The sequence below is a fragment of the Lissotriton helveticus genome, chromosome 4_1, assembly GCF_964261635.1.
Source record: "Lissotriton helveticus chromosome 4_1, aLisHel1.1, whole genome shotgun sequence".
Taxonomy (NCBI): Eukaryota; Metazoa; Chordata; class Amphibia; order Caudata; family Salamandridae; genus Lissotriton; species Lissotriton helveticus.
Genome location: NC_136063.1, coordinates 980092918 through 980109399, shown reverse-complemented (window position 1 = coordinate 980109399; position 16482 = coordinate 980092918). Strand labels below are relative to the sequence as shown.

Genomic DNA, 16482 nt, shown 5'->3' with positions numbered 1-16482 from the left:
GGGTGCCTAAATACCAAAGCTCCCACTGGTCCTACCTTTTAATCAATAGACGTGTGTGAAGGCTCCTAGTTATGAAATCCTTTCCTCGACACAATCTGAAAGATTAAAATCGACCCTTAGTTTTGTGCATGAAGCATAACATGCCCCTGTTTCTACTCTCAAAATAAAACGTACCTCCATAAATTCGCGTGTCTCGAGTGTGGCAGGCGTTTCCTCGCCGCCCGTTCGTTATCTCCTTTCAATTCCCCGCGCTCTGTCACCAGTGAGGCATTTATCCTGTGTATAATTATAACCTCGTTAGTTGGAGGTGAAAGAAATAAGAGCGCCTAACGCTTTCCTGACCGCAGCGCTATTATACCTGTTAATCGCATATACTCGTTTGGTCCGCAAACAAGCTGTAAACACAGCGGCCATATTGGGTCCCTCCCATATAAAACCAACCTTTGAGGTGCATTCTGGTCAATGGAGTTTTGATCGCGCTATATGTTAACGGGAGATGCCCAACTTATAGTCTTGATATCTCAGACAATGTATTGAGACCAGTTTGGGTACTATTAAATTGTAAGATTAGGTACGCTTCTTTTTTCAACAAAACTTTATCTATATCTGTCGAGCATTTTGTTTGATTTAAACTAAACAGTACAGACCATTTAAACTCATTCTCTCCATGATTTTTTTCAATAAAATGTTGCACCATGGGCGCAGTCATGACCTTATTTTTTATGTGTGATCTATGTTGAGTCATTCACGCATTGACTTGTTGGTTCATTTTTCCAACATAGATTTTTGGACAGGGGCACACAATTGCGTAAACTACATTTCGGGTCTTACAGTTAGAGAAACGCTCATGTTTCCATTTAACATTCGCATGATGAAATTAGTTTCCCTCAATCGTAGTTTCACAGGCCACACAGTTACCACACCTATGGTGTCCTTCCATAGGTTTCATGCCCCATTGTGACAGAAGGGATTCAGAAAAGGGGGTGGTGATGAACAGAGTGTCTGAATTAAGCAGACCACTCTTACCCAGTCCAAAGATCAGGGCTTGATCCATCACCGTTATTTAGCTCACTGCCCCATCCCAGCTCAGAACCTGGCTATATGCAAAGTAGTCTGTCCCTGGCCCAGTGCATCATGGGAACAGGGCAGACCAAACTACCAAGCCAATTCTTCACCAGAAAGGAGACAAGCTACCGGGGACCGGTTTCTGGCATTTCAGCCTCGTCGGCCCGGCTTGCTTGAATCCTGATGGAGCAGTGAGCAAGGGACTCATGTCTGAGTATACCCTGCCACACCTATAGTGGCCAAAAACGATTCAGAAAAGGGGGTGGTGATGAACAGAGTGTCTGAATTAAGCAGACCACTCTTACCCAGTCCAAAGATCAGGGCTTGATCCATCACCGTTATTTAGCTCACTGCCCCATCCCAGCTCAGAACCTGGCTATATGCAAATTAGTCTGTCCCTGGCCCAGTGCATCATGGGAACAGGGCAGACCAAACTACCAAGCCAATTCTTCACCAGAAAGGAGACAAGCTACCGGGGACCGGTTTCTGGCATTTCAGCCTCGTCGGCCCGGCTTGCTTGAATCCTGATGGAGCAGTGAGCAAGGGACTCATGTCTGAGTATACCCTGCCACACCTATAGTGGCCAAAAACGATTCAGAAAAGGGGGTGGTGATGAACAGAGTGTCTGAATTAAGCAGACCACTCTTACCCAGTCCAAAGATCAGGGCTTGATCCATCACCGTTCATCACCACCCCCTTTTCTGAATCATTTTGTCCACCATAAGCGTGGAAGGGTATACTCAGATGTGAGTCCCTTGCTCATTGCACCATCAGGATTCAAGCAAGCCGGGCCGACGACGCCTGAAATGGCAGAAACCGGCCCCCGGAAGCTTGTTTCCTTCCCAGTATAAGAATTGGCTTGGTAGTTTGGTTTGCCCTGTTCCCATCATGCACTGGGACAGGAACAGACTAATTTGCATATAGCCAAGTTCTGAGCTGGGATGGTGCAGTGAGCTAAAAAACGGTGATGGATCAAGCCCTGATCTTTGGACTGGGTAAGAGTGGTCTGCTTAATTCAGGCACTCTGTTCATCACCACCCCCTTTTCTGAATCATTTTGTCCACCATAAGCGTGGAAGGGTATACTCAGATGTGGGTCCCTTGCTCATTGCACCATCAGGATTCAAGCAAGCCGGGCCGACGACGCCTGAAATGGCAGAAACCGGTCCCCGGAAGCTTGTTTCCTTCCCAGTATAAGAATTGGCTTGGTAGTTTGGTTTGCCCTGTTCCCATCATGCACTGGGACAGGAACAGACTAATTTGCATATAGCCAAGTTCTGAGCTGGGATGGTGCAGTGAGCTAAAAAACGGTGATGGATCAAGCCCTGATCTTTGGACTGGGTAAGAGTGGTCTGCTTAATTCAGGCACTCTGTTCATCACCACCCCCTTTTCTGAACCATTGTGACAGAAGGTCATTTTTGGGTTTGGGCAAAGCAATATCAGCGCGTACAATTTGCTGGCCGATATTCTGGTTCTTCCTATATGCAAATATAGGACTGGGAAAAGGGCACTCTAGTTCTTTCTAAAAGATGCCAGTTCTTAAGAACCATTTGTCTTATTTTGTGGGTGTCTGGACCGTATGTAGTAACGCAGACCATTCTTTCGAGTTCGCGTTTTTGTTTTACTTCAAGCAAACACTCTCGTGGAGTGTAGCGTGCCCTCTTGTAAGAATGTTTCAGTAATTTTCTCGGATACCCTCTTTGGGTCATTTCCTCACAGAAACTCTGCGCATGTTGGTCATACTCCACTATTTCTGAGCAATTTCTTCTTATACGGAGTAGTTGCCCATAGGGTAAGTTAGCTCTTATATTCCTGGGATGCGCACTTTTATAGTGGAGAATGGTGTTTTTATCAGTTTTTTTCTTATAAAGAGAAGATTTTAGATGGCCATCTGCACATGTGATTTCAACATCTAAGAATGTCATCTTCACACAACTGGAGTCTATAGAGAATTTTATATCCTGATGTTTCAAGTTTAACCACTCGTGGAATTCCAGACAATTCGTTGTGGCTCCCCTGCCACAGGAACCACACGTTGTCAATATATCTTAGCCACTGTATAATGTGCTGTTTGTAAGGGTTATTCTCTTCAACAAATTTCTTTTCATATACAGTACAGCCATTTCAGGAGCATAAGGACACACCATCGCGGTGCCCTTAATTTGCATAAAAAATTCATCACTGAAGCGGAAGTCTTTCTTTCTCAGAGCTACTTCTGCCAGTTTTAAAATTAATGATGTGGGTACCCTATGGGGTCTTTCTCTCAAATCCAGATATAGCTCCATCACCTCCAACGCTTCGTCCTGAGGGATTTGCGTATAGAGGGATGTCACATCCATCGTTACCATAAGCTGTGTTGTTGGATCAAATGGCGTACCTTCGACCTTCACCAGAAAGTCGGTAGTGTCTCTCAGATATGCTTTGACTTTACTCACAAATGGCTTCAGAAAGAAGTCAACGTATTTGGAGAGGGGTTCGAGGCATGAATCGCACCCAGATATGATGGGTCATCCTGGGGGATCATTCAAATTTTTATGGATCTTTGGCAAAAAGTATACCACAGGGGTTCTTGGAAACTTTTTCAACAAGAACTCACCTTCTTTTGGACCCAAAAAACCACTATCCCTTCCAAATTTGGACAATTTCTACTATCAATGCTTGTATCTGCTTAACAGGATCTTCCTGTAATTTCCTGTACCAAATCTGGTTGTTCACCTGTGACAAACCTTCAGCTATGTATTTATCCCTGGGCCAGATGACAACTGCACCGCCTTTATCGGCCTGTTTAATCACAACTGTCGGGTCCTCTTTTAGATTTTTAAGTGCAACTCGCTGTCCCCTACTGATATTCTGCTAGACATATTTGTTACTCTTTTCCAATTTGTTTATGGATGACAGCATTATCTGCTCGAACGCATAAACCTGTTTGGGAATATTTTGACTTGGTACAAAGGTGGATCTATTTCTTAAGCCCGTGATCTCATTATCTGCACTTGGCTGTTGGTTCGCAAAAAAAGGTTTGAGTCTGATCTTACGGCAGAACTCGATTGTCTCTAATTTAATTTTTGTGAAGTCCGTTTGTCTGCAAGGGACAAATTTGAGTCCTAGATTTAAAACCGACTCTTCATCTCTTGTTAATTCTTTCGTTGATAAGTTGACTATAGTGGAGGGACCCCCTATGACTTGTAAAAGTTTCTCCTTGTGTGCATCTCCCATGGTGTTTTGAATCTTACTTTTGGTTGCTGACCTTTCTCTAAAAAAGATGCTTGCTTTTTATTATTATTTCCTCTCGTTTCTGATCCAGAAGAATCTGATGAAGAGGTTTCAGAGAAAGTTTTAAACCTACTACGTGACCTCCCTTGGTAGTTATGTAGTGCTCCACGTGAGTCTGCTTGTGAGTAATAATCGTCTTTTAGAAAAGGATATGTTTTTTCTAATGTGAAAGATTTTTAGTCCCTCTCGTATGGTGCAGTCTTACTATTGATGGTGTTGTCTTTAAAGGACTGTATTTCCTTCTCTATTTTTTCCAAAAGAGCTTTGGCATCAGGCACCAACTGGCTGTCCTTGATAGTTTGAGTTAGCTCCTCTATTTCTTGTAACTCTTTTGCACAGAGTCCTTGCGCTGTTTCTATTGTGTGGACCATCAGGTCACGGCTACACTTCGTGTTTATGCAGCTAAAGCCCTTTTTATATTCTGCATCTTCTGTAAATATCTCCTGTTAACATATAGCGCGATCAAAACTCCATTGACCAGAATGCACCTCAAAGATTGGTTTTATATGGGAGGGACCCAATATGGTCGCCGTGTTTACAGCTTGTTTGCGGACCAAACGAGTATATGCGATTAACAGGTATGATAGCGCTGCGGTCAGGAAAGCGTTAGGCGCTCTTATTTCTTTCACCTCCAACTAACGAGGTTATAATTATACACAGGATAAATGCCTCACTGGTGACAGAGCGCGGGGAATTGAAAGGAGATAACGAACGGGCGGCGAGGAAACGCCTGCCACACTCGAGACACGCAAACTTATGGAGGTACGTTTTATTTTGAGAGTAGAAACAGAGGCATGTTATGCTTCATGCACAAAATTAAGGGTCGATTTTAATCTTTCAGATTGTGTCTAGGAAAGGATTTCATAACTAGGAGCCTTCACACACGTCTATTGATTAAAAGGTAGGACCAGTGGGAGCTTTGGTATTTAGGCACCCTGGAACCGGCACATTATTGTGAGTGACAAATATTTTATTTGCACGCTAGGAGATTCTTCTTCTTCCAAAACAAACAAATTGGAGTATCTTGCGCCAACAAAAAGAAGTGCACCTGTGGGAGCAGTCAAGCTAGATAACAGGTACACGTAATTAAGTGGGGATATTTACCGTTAGGGGTACACTTAAATACTGAGAACTAAAAAACTCCTTTTCTCTATATATTCCATAGACACCCAAAAACGACAGAGCCCTGATGAGAATCCGGCAATTGTTTATACTGGATTCGAAACGCGTCGGCATAAAGGAAAGATAAAATAATCACATTCATTGTGAATCTGACTTAAAATAACGCTCTAAGTCCTATTTTTTATCTTTCTTTAAGCATGACTTTGCTCATTATTGTTGTTTATGTTTAGTTATTACTACTTGAGAAATACCACATAGAGAGTCATTGTTTGTGGGTAGGAAGTAGTACAATATAGATAAGGATTGTATATAATATGGATATGTGTAATTTGTGAAAATGTTGTGTATATATGTGTAAATGTATGCTAAATGTATAGTGTTCTTTCTCATTAAAAGAAAAATGAAAAGTCAAAAAATGAAAAAATGTATTTAAAAGGGTAAACATAAATATACCCAACAAACATAAGACTAGGATTTGTTTGTTACTCTGAGTTTTGGAGATAAAAAGTAGAGTGTGGAGCCAGCAACTTTTTGTGTATTGTTGTTTTTGGTTTAAAAGCACATAAAGTTCCTTGTGCATCTGGTAGTTTTTAGGCAGCAATTAAAATGGCATGATAACCCTGGTGAATAATGTTCCTCCAGGTGAGAGTTAGGAAATGTGTCTAGTGACAGTTTTGGCTCATCATAAAGTAGTGCGGATGGTTATTGTGCCTGCAGCAAAGAAGATGTACCCTGTACCATCAGATCTCAGGAACGTGAGTGAACTACGAGTAGCACTATACACATGGGAAAAGTACGTCAGAGAAAGGCTGTTGAAGAGATTAGGTGCACTATTGGAGAGTGGTAGTGAGGAAATTCAGGAATGCGGTTATGGGGAGGAGAGCGCCAGCACCATCTCTCGCCTGGCCCTTAACGGGAGTCTTCTTCGGCTCTAGAAACTTGCGCCCCTAATTTCAGGAACTAGTCCGTGCGCAAGGAGGCGTGGCCTATCCTCCAGCGTAAGTAGGTGAAAGGCATCTGATGTGAAGTTTGGAGGGGCGTTTCCAGGAGGCGGTGATGTCATGGGCCGCAGCTGTAGACATAAAAGAGGTCCTGTGTCTTGACGCCCCGGAATTAGTCAGTGCTTACTGAACGAGAGCATGGAGTTTGCCCGGGAGTGTGCGAGCGCCCTAACCCCCCGAACCTTGCTCAGGTGAACCGCATATTGAGATAGCGGCGGAGCGACTGGCTTGTGCAATATTGGAGGAAACAAGGGTTGACCGTAACATTGTGGGTTTGCCACTGTTTACTCTCTACCGCCGTTTGTTTATGTTGATCTTCTTTGAAGGGAGAATATTACAAATAATATATTTTTACGTAATCTGCCGAATACATCTCGGAACCCATTGGTAACGCCTCTTTTTTCGGGCTAATTTATTATATTCCAGATAGGTCTGGGTTAACTAGTCTTTGTATGGACTCCTGGTACAATTGAGGTAGTTTTATACATATTTCGTCTACTAGATGATCTAATAGTGGAGGGTTCTGCGGTGTAAAATGTTGTGGGAGAAGGTTATTGTATGTGTGACTGTATCCTGGTCTAATTAGGTTTTAGTGGGCAAATGCATCAGCTCCACGAATGTCTGACGTCGTGGGCAGGTGTGACCTGGGTGACCAACTGGCATGGGTGCAAACTCCGGACCGCGAGTGTAAAAATTCAGGACAAAGGGTCAAAATTCATGACAAAAATTCAGGACAGGTGGTCAAAATTCAGGACAATAGTTAAGTTTTACAGACGCATCAGAGGAGGTTGCGCAATTGTATATAAGTAAATAGACAACCCCTACAGTACAAGTAAAAATAAGTTTCTATTAGGTTGAGACAATTGTGCACTTCATGTTTGTCAGTATGCGCGCAGCTTTAAGCAAATGTGCAGGTCTTTTTGTGGTAACAAAACCGCCCCCACCTTTCCAGCTCCCCGAGAAAATGCCTGATGTTCGGTCTGGTCTTGCTACCACCCTCCAATGGCGCCCTCATCTTCACATAGACCCTCTCTCGTGTGTATTTAATTTCTTCTATAGCGCTACTCATCCCAAGTACGTGGGGCAGAGTGTTGGGGTGCGTTACAACACACACATATTATATAAGAGACAATCACTCATATAAATGTGAAAGTCAATGTATAGGAAATATTTATAATGGGGGTTACAATGTGTAATCATACTTTCATCCATCATTCAGTCTTTCACCATTCATTCTGGCTTCCATCTGTGTGCCCATCCATGTCCATATTCAACCATTTACAAACCTATCCCATCATGTATCCTTCCGGCCATCATTTCACACATCCATCCCTCAATCCACACTTTTACTCATCCATTATCCATCCATCCACCCTATCCATCTGTGCACTCATCCATCCACTCTTCCACCCATCCATCCATTCAGTAATCCATCCAGCCATTTACCTATCCAGCCATCCTTTCACTTACTCATTCATCCATCCAGTCACTTATCCTTCCACCCATTTACCCATTCAGTCATCCATTTACGCATCCCCTTTCAATTCCCCTTTCACTTAGCCATCCATCCTTCCATCTACTCATCCACTCATGAATCCATCCATTGAACCTATCATTCATCCATCCTTTCACTCCTCCATCCATCCTTTCTCTCATCCATCCACCCTTTCACTCCTTTACTCATCTATCCATCCTTTTGTCCATCTACCCTCCCTTTCACTCACCCGTCCATCCATTCACCCTTTCACTCATCCGTCCATCCATTCACCCGTTCACTCATCAATTCATCAATACACCCTTTCACTTATCAATTCATTCATCCATCCATCATTTCACTCATCCATCCACTCGCCCATCATCCACCCCTTCACTCATCCATCTATCATTTCACTCATCTATCCAGCCATCCATCCATCCCTTCACTTACTTACTCACTCACCGTTTCACGTTAATTATGAGACCCATCAAGAACTTCACCCTCGCTGTAGTTCCTAAAGCAAGGGTTGAGGTGGGGCAGGGTTCACTATGCCCCTGCACATAGGCAATCTCAACAAGCATTTGCAATGCAATAGGTCTCTCATTAGGAAATTTTGGGCTATTGGTATTGTAAATGAATTTTTTTTTATTTATGTGTTGGTTTTGAAAATAGCATTAATAATAGCTTTGTCATTTACAATGCCAATAGTTATAACTTTCGCAAATGTGACACCTATAGCATTTGTAATACAATGTGTTGTATTTACGTGACTTAGATGTATTGATATTACAAATAACAATGGCTTTTAATTATTTTTATTAATTAATACTTAAAATAAGTTATTGTAATCTATAAAGGCAATAGCTTAAACTTTTGTAAATAACTTTTGTGAAGATTATGTTCAGTGTATTTTATTGTGACGAAAATCCAAGAACAGAAGTGAAATATTAACATCTTTTTGTGACATTTGTAATAAAGCTTGAAACATTGAGAGAAAATATTTGAACCAGTTGTTGTTGAATGGTTGCACAGATTGATGCTGTGGTGGTGCTGAGTGATGTTGTGGTGGCGACGAGTGATGCTGTGGCGTTCAGTGATGCTGTGGTGCCCCTGAGTGATGCTGTGGTGGCGACGAGTGATGCTGTGGTGCCCCTGAGTGATTATGTGGTGATGCAATAGATAGATAGAGTGAGGGTGATAGGTAGAGTGAGGGCTTTAGATAGAGTGAGGGCGATTGATAAAGTGAGGGCGATAGATAGAGATAGAGTGAGGGCGTTGGATAGAGAGTGAGGGCGATAGATAGATAGAGAGATTTATTTATATTTATAAAGTTTTATATAGCGCAAACTTGATCCCGAAAGATATCGGAGCGCTTTACAATTTGAGAGAAAGGAAGGTAACAAATCAAAACATGAGCCTAATATGGGGAATCTAATAGGCATTGAATCAAATAGTGCACACAACAGATCATTTATAAACCTGAGTGAACGAGGAATGAGCTATACGATGGAGCATAGTGACATAAGGGGAGTAGGTACAATTATCATATACAGGAATAAAAACCAATATCAAAACAATAATCAAAACATGAGTCAAGTGGGGAGTCTAATAGGCATTGAATCAAATGGTGAACACCTAACAGATCATTTATACACCTGGGTGAACGAAGAGTGAGGGCGATAGATAGATAGATAGATAGATAGATAGAGGGAGGGCGATAGATAGATAGATAGAGTGTGTAGTCTGGTTTCTCTGAGCTCTGTGCTGCCTCGGGGTCCCGCACTGCTGCGCCCTTGGTGTGCTGTAAACACTAATTGTGGAGTAGCTCCAAGAAGTGCAGAGGGTGTCCAGGGGTGCAGACAGGCCCTGGCCAGCTGGCACACGAGTGGCGCTTAATTAAAGTTCATTAACTAACAAAGATGAAGGTGGTGCCGAGGGGTAACAATTAGAAGAGGCCTGTGGGCAGGAAGTGGGATAAGGGAGGGGGTAATGGTCACGTTTTGAATGCGCCCCTTGAAAGCCATCTATTAACGAAACATTTTATTGCGCATAAAACTTTCTTTCTCTCAATCCGGACAGACTGCAGTCAGCAGCAAGCGCTTAGCTCACTGAGCTATTTTACTATCAATGAATGTGTCCTTGTGTAACGTAACTGGTGCTGATGTAAAGCACTCCAATACCTTAAGATCGAGTTTGCGCTATATAAATCCATAAAAAACATGACCGACCACTGGGTATTACCCACAGATTACATTCTCAGCAGCGTAGTTTATTTAGCTCACTGAGCTATTTTACTGGCAATGACCGACCACTGTTTGTTACCTGCAGTACACAGATTACATTCTCAGCGGGGTGGAGTCAACCTTTCGGTAGCATTCTTCAACCCAATTTAAAATAATGGATACGCTCTTATTAAAAAGAACCAGTAGTACTGTGCTGAGGATCACACTGGTGTCTGTTTGCCGCCGGGACATCACATGTCTCTGAGCTCTGTGCTGCCTCGGGGTCCCGCACTGCTGCGCCTTTGGTGAGCTGTAAACACTAATTGTGGAGTAGCTCCAAGAAGTGCAGAGGGCGTCGAGGGGTGCAGACAGGCCCTGGCCAGCTGGCACACGAGTGGCGCTTAATTAAAGTTCATTAACGAACAAAGATGAAGGTGGTGCCGAGGGGTAACAATTAGAAGAGGCCTGAGGGTAGGAACTGGGATAAGGGAGGGGGTAATGGTCAATTTTGAATGCGCCCCTTGAAAGCCATCTATTCACAAAACGTTTTAATGCACATATAACTTTCATTCTCTCAATCGGGACAGACTGCAGTCAGCAGCAAGAGTGGTGACTGGAAAGCCATTTTAAGTGAGAGAGAAAGAAGGCGAGAAATAATGGCCGATACACCCAGCCTTCATACCCGTGAGGTGGCTTTCTCTGCAGTGCTCAGAGGAAGACACGGTGCCGCGTTACAACAATTTTACAGCTTTATCATGTGCACACTGTTCATGATCAGAAATTAGTAAGACAAGGAGCGCTTTTTTCTGGGAAAATTCTGCTGTGTTTAGATAACGAATGGCCTTTGAACGTAGACGTGGCACTACGATTTAAATATACGATTTATATTTGTTGGGCAAAACAGACCTATTGGCTTTGACAGTGCAAGTTTAGAAGTGCTTGACACTTCAAAAGTGGTCCACTCTAGCGCTCTTCAGCTAATTTTTGGAAAGGCAGAGATAAAAAAAAACACAGAAGCAGTCACAACACGGAGGACTTAAATTGTTTCTGAAAGGAAAGATCTTTAACCTCGGATATTGGAGTCTGATCCGAGAAGCAGGGAGGAGTAAACACATCAAGGATGGCGGAAGGAATGCGGCTTGGGCTATAGAAGGGGCAGGCCCATGTTCTTTTACTGCACCCTATTGTTCTCCAGAGGATACAAGTCTGCTCTGGTCAAAGCAAGGTGTGGGGCGCGCATGTTCAGAGGTATCTGTGTCATCCGCAATTAGCAGCTTTGCCGTCTGCTCACTAACACTGTAAGAAAGTAAGGCTCACATTTCCTCTTTGGCTGAGGTTTTTGCAGAGTTTGGTTGTTCAAAGGCATTACTGCCTGCCTGGGTGCATTTGTCGTACACAGTATAAACCCTCTTGCTTTCACGGAAATAGGCTCCATGTCAAGAAATGGTCAGCTTAGTGCAAGGCATCTAAATCGCTACTTTCGTGGTGACAAGTAGTACAATGTGTAATCGCTTTCATGAGGCGGTGTTCTGGGGATGGGGGGTTTGGGGGGAGTCAAAAGTGCCCCTGCGATCAAGGACCCTGTTCCTACTGATAACAACATGACGCTGGTGGGTCCTCACGCCGATGCTGCGCACCCTACAGCCGCCCCAATCGCAATTTACCCTGAATATAGCAATCAAACAGGGGGCCAAATTGAATTAATTGTTCAGGTGAATAAATGAAGCCAACGTTACACATTGTCCTGTTCAATACAGTTTTCTACAGCGAAAAACACCGACCTTTGAAAAACGAGGGTAAACATTGATTTGCCTCTAAGTTTTGTTGCGAATGGAAGAAAAAAACAGGAATTGCCGGAGATAGGCTGTCTGAATAGGTGGAATAACGCGCAGACGTGGAAAGGAGTGGGTGGGGAAATCAAAGACAATCTGGAAGGGAAAGACTGTGCAAAGAGGAAGAGAAGGGAGGAAGAACAAGGTAAAACGTGGATTTGGGTGCGTGAAATGCTCTCGGCATTGCTGTGGGGTGGGGGGGTGTGTGGGCGGGGGAGCAGCAGCCTTTGATGTCTGGTGGTGTGAGAGACAAATGTTGGTGTGCGAGAGGCCATGCGTGCGCCTGGCAAAGCTTCACGCTTCAGTAGACAACATGCATTGGGAGAAATCCGGCTTGCAATCCTCTTGGTCAAAGAGTTTATTTCAATGATAATAGTTCAGAGCTACAAATAGCTCGACCTAAAAAGTGGAAGGCATGAGTCATGCATGATGCACAGTCCCTGGATGTGGGGCGACTGTGACATGGTGTTGTTTCCAGAGCTTTAAGTGGGATGAAAAAACTTTGGGGTCTCTCCAAAAGGGTGTTCGATGTCATACAATGCGTGGCTTAAAACACATGAGCTAAAAATCTGTGCTTAATATAATGTGCCGCCCGACTGGTATTTTTGTTGCTTCTATCATTGCATCCAGATATATAATACAACAAGTAACGTTACACCTAGAGCAAGTATGAAATAGAAGGGCAGCAACCATGGCTGCTATACTATAACTATAACCCTTTCCTTTGAACTTCTTTCATCGCCTTCCTTTGGTTAACAGGGTTCTCACCTAGCAGCAGAATGAGTGTTTTGCACTTCCATGTGACAGAATGCCCTGCCCTGGACCGAGGCTGGAGGAGGCCACCACATGCTGTGCCAGCCCAGACTGACCCATTGTCATTCTATATGTCATTCTATATGTGGCAATCGGCCACACACAGAATGACAGTGGGGGACGCCCTTTTTCTGTGTTTCTGGCAGCTAGCGCGAGGACGGAGTATTTGTTAATCCTAGCACGAAAAACCTACTTCTTGCGGTACCCGCTCCGCGGGTCCGGCAGCGCTTGGGGTGGATTCTGGACCCTTGATCTTCACGACGGTGTTTGGCGAAGGAGAGAGTCAGGCGGGGCTGCGAGTGAACGCAGGCGCTGAAACAGGACTACTGCTCCCAGGAGCGCTTGCTTGCCCGAATAGAGATCACCTGGGCCACTCTCCCTGCCTGCTCCTCCCCCTCCCCTTTAGTTGCATATAAATTGTCAACGCCATTTCCGCTGCGCGGTAGCGCCGGGAGAAGCCCGGGACAAGGGCGGGACCGTCTGTGACCGTCCGGGGCCGCAGGAGGCCGGGCTGGGCCCACCCCCCTTAGTTGGTGTATTGAATTCCTGGATACACTCCTGGCTACAATCCCCGGACGAACATAACTTTGTACCTGTATAATGCCGTCTCCTGCAAAGGAGAGTACCCCACTAAAGCCGGGAGGAGGTAAAAGCAGAACCCTAGAGAATTATTTCACGCGGGGGGTGGGGGAGGGGGACAAAGAGTGTAACCTGTCTCGATTAAGGGCTGAAAAGAGACGCTCTATAGACAACTTGGAAAAACACCCCCCTTGGAGATCAATCTACTATGCCCAGGGAGGAGCTGTCTTGTTATAGACGATGTTCCACTCCTGTTGAGGGGTTGTATGAACACGTCACCAGTTGAAGCTATGAGTATAGCCCCAGTTACCACTCCCAGCCCCACTAGGGTGACCATTGATTTAGTCTCCCAAGCACCCCTAGGCCCAAAGGCTAGTAAAGTTAAATCCATACCTGCCGTTGCGCAAGGTGCACTTGGGCCTCCCCCTAATAAACGTAGAAGAAAGTCGAAGGGTGTGCAGGGAAGGAATAAACCAAAAATCTTGCGCTTGGACTTTGGGAAGCCTTCTACTAAACCCCCTGTGCTAGTAGCAAAGTTACCGGTTGACCCACATCCCAAATCTACTGCCCAAGATAATTTACCGCCCGCTTCAACAATAAACGTGGGAACTAATATTGCCAACCTTCCCCTTTCTGTTGTGCCGCTTGGGAACCTGGAATTCTTGCTAAGGTCTCTATTACTACCGATTAGCGAGAGTATAAAAAAGATTGAGATCAGACTAACCATACTGGAGACCACACTAGGTAGTCTGAAAATCCCGGCTGATCACCAGAAAAGAAACTCGGAACCCACTCCCATTACTTTAGTCCCCCAACAGCCCGTAAATAGGGCTGCAAATATAGTCCCCTCACAAGCCGCAAATACGGTGGTCTTGCAAAACAACCCTGTATCAACTAGGCCTCCTAATTTTAACATCCCTATTCCCCCGTCAGGCCCGGCCAATTCGGCACAGTAGGCAGACAGCACCACAATGATCCCCTTAATGAAACTTCCTTCGAAACCACGTAGGCCCAACCTACCCCCTGAGACCAATGACTTTACTGTAGTCTTGGCAGGTGTTCCCCCACTCGAAGTAGGTGAAACTGAGGATTTTTGTGCCCTGAAAAGTAGGGTCATTAAGTGGCTCAACATAAATAGACCCCTCCCGTTACACCTCAATAACGAGATTATAATGGTAAGAAGGGTGCCATGGGTGGGGAGAACCCAAAAATCCATTATTGGGGACTGCATACTTGCGAGTTTTAGGGACACAGACACAGTGTCCTATATATGTCAAGGGAAAAATAGATCTAGGGAATCCACTATTCAAACCCTTCGGGTGTCTTTCTTCTTCCCCATCGCTCCAGTCCCACTGAAGCCGCCACAAATGCAAAATAACTGGGAGAGGGTTGGCAGGAGGGGAGACATCAGGATTCTAACTACAGATTTTCATTTGGCCGACCAGAACCACCTATTTACATCTATAATCGGTTCAATTGTCTGAATGATTTAGAGGGGGTTGATTGACAGATGGACAATGCCCCCCAGGGTCATGTGGAAAAGAGTGTCCTGGTGGAGGTGTCGGGAGGGCGGAGCTCTAATGTTCAGCAAACTGTAATGATTGGTGCTGGGAAACCAGGGTGCGTTGAACCCAAGGTTACAGACACAGAATGCACAGGAGGGGGATATGGGCTGGCTATGCAGGGGCCAATACAGGAGATTTTATCAAACCCCCAGGAGGGTTTAGAAGAGAGGGGGGAGGGAATGCGACTAATTTCCTGGAACGTAGCGGGGATAGCGGGTAAATTCACCAATAAGGAATGGGTTGATTTTATTAGGAAATTTCATGTCATATGTCTTCAGGAGACATGGGCCTTGGTGAGCAATTACCATCTACAGGGGTACAAGTGCTTTTTTGTTCCTGCCCAAAAATCCAGATCCGGGAGAGCAATGGGCGGGCTGTCCATTTACATAGATTTAGACCTCCCAGGTACCTGGTCTTCTCCAGATTGGAACTCACATGGGATCCAGGTAGCTCGGTTCCGTGGAAAGGGGCTAAGACTCTCTATTTTTAACATCTATAACACTGAGTCAGCAAACACCCAAATCCAGCCACTAGCTGAATTAGATCAGAGGCTGGACCAAGAAATAACATCCCAAAATAAGGGGCAGTCTTATGGGCTGGTATTAATGGGAGATTTTAACTGCCATCTCTGTCCGACATTGGTTACGGCATACTCAGATTGGTCACAATGCCCATTGGAAAAGGGTCCGCATTTCTCTCACACACCCACTGGGTCGGCTCTGGGTCTACTTCGGTTGAAGTATGACTTAGAACACACTATTACCATGATTGACCCACAGTTGGATGGCACACTTCCTCCAACTTTTAAGGGCAGGGGCTGCTCATCCATTATAGATTATATTCTGGCCTCAAGATTCCTGATAAACAAAATAGTCGGGGCAGGGATAGAATGGAGCAGTTTTAGCGACCACAACCCTCTCGTTTTGGTGCTCTCATATAGGGTGGGTGCTGGAACTAGACCCCGTGGTATAATTGAGGAGAGGGTCACAGACCAAGGTAGGCGACTGAAATGGTCCAAAATAGATGGGGCAACATTTTTCAAAACCCTGGGTGAAAAGGGCCTATCTGCCATTAACGATTGTCTAGACTTAGAAGTCCAGGGACCAAGGTTATTGGAAGCATTTGAGCAGATTGCTAACCTGATCGATGGCCTACTTAAGTCTAGTGCGCCCCCCCGTAACCTGGCCAACCCGCGGTGGTTTGATAAAGACTGCTCTAAGGCACTAAGGGAGTTGAAATGCTGCCTAAAGCTAAAACCGAGGGACCCCCAAAAAATTAGGGCATGTAGAGAGAAATATAATAAAGAAACTAAAAGGAGGAAACTTGCCCTGCAGGCAGAAGCTTGGGCAGACCTAAGAGAGGCAGGGGAAAGGAAGGATATGGAGGGCTTCTGGAGAATTATTAACAGACCGACTTTTCAAGAAAATGATTCTCCGGATATAGGGGCTAACATCCTTCCGGAACAGTGGACCGCACATTTCAGAGGTTTATATAATTATGAGTCCGGTACCTCTGTAGAGCAACCGGTAGCCT

General features: G+C 44.7%; 1 protein-coding gene across 1 annotated transcript in view; it reads left to right on the top strand.

The window, feature by feature from the left end:
• The first annotated feature begins 6504 nt into the window (after nucleotides 1–6504).
• Nucleotides 6505–16482, top strand: part of CIDEA (cell death inducing DFFA like effector a) — a 234132-nt gene continuing 224154 nt past the window's right edge. The window contains exon 1 of the mRNA XM_078687599.1: nucleotides 6505–6652. Within this exon, the coding sequence (XP_078543725.1) occupies nucleotides 6600–6652 (53 nt within the window). The 5' untranslated portion in view covers nucleotides 6505–6599. The remainder of the gene's footprint in view (nucleotides 6653–16482) is intronic.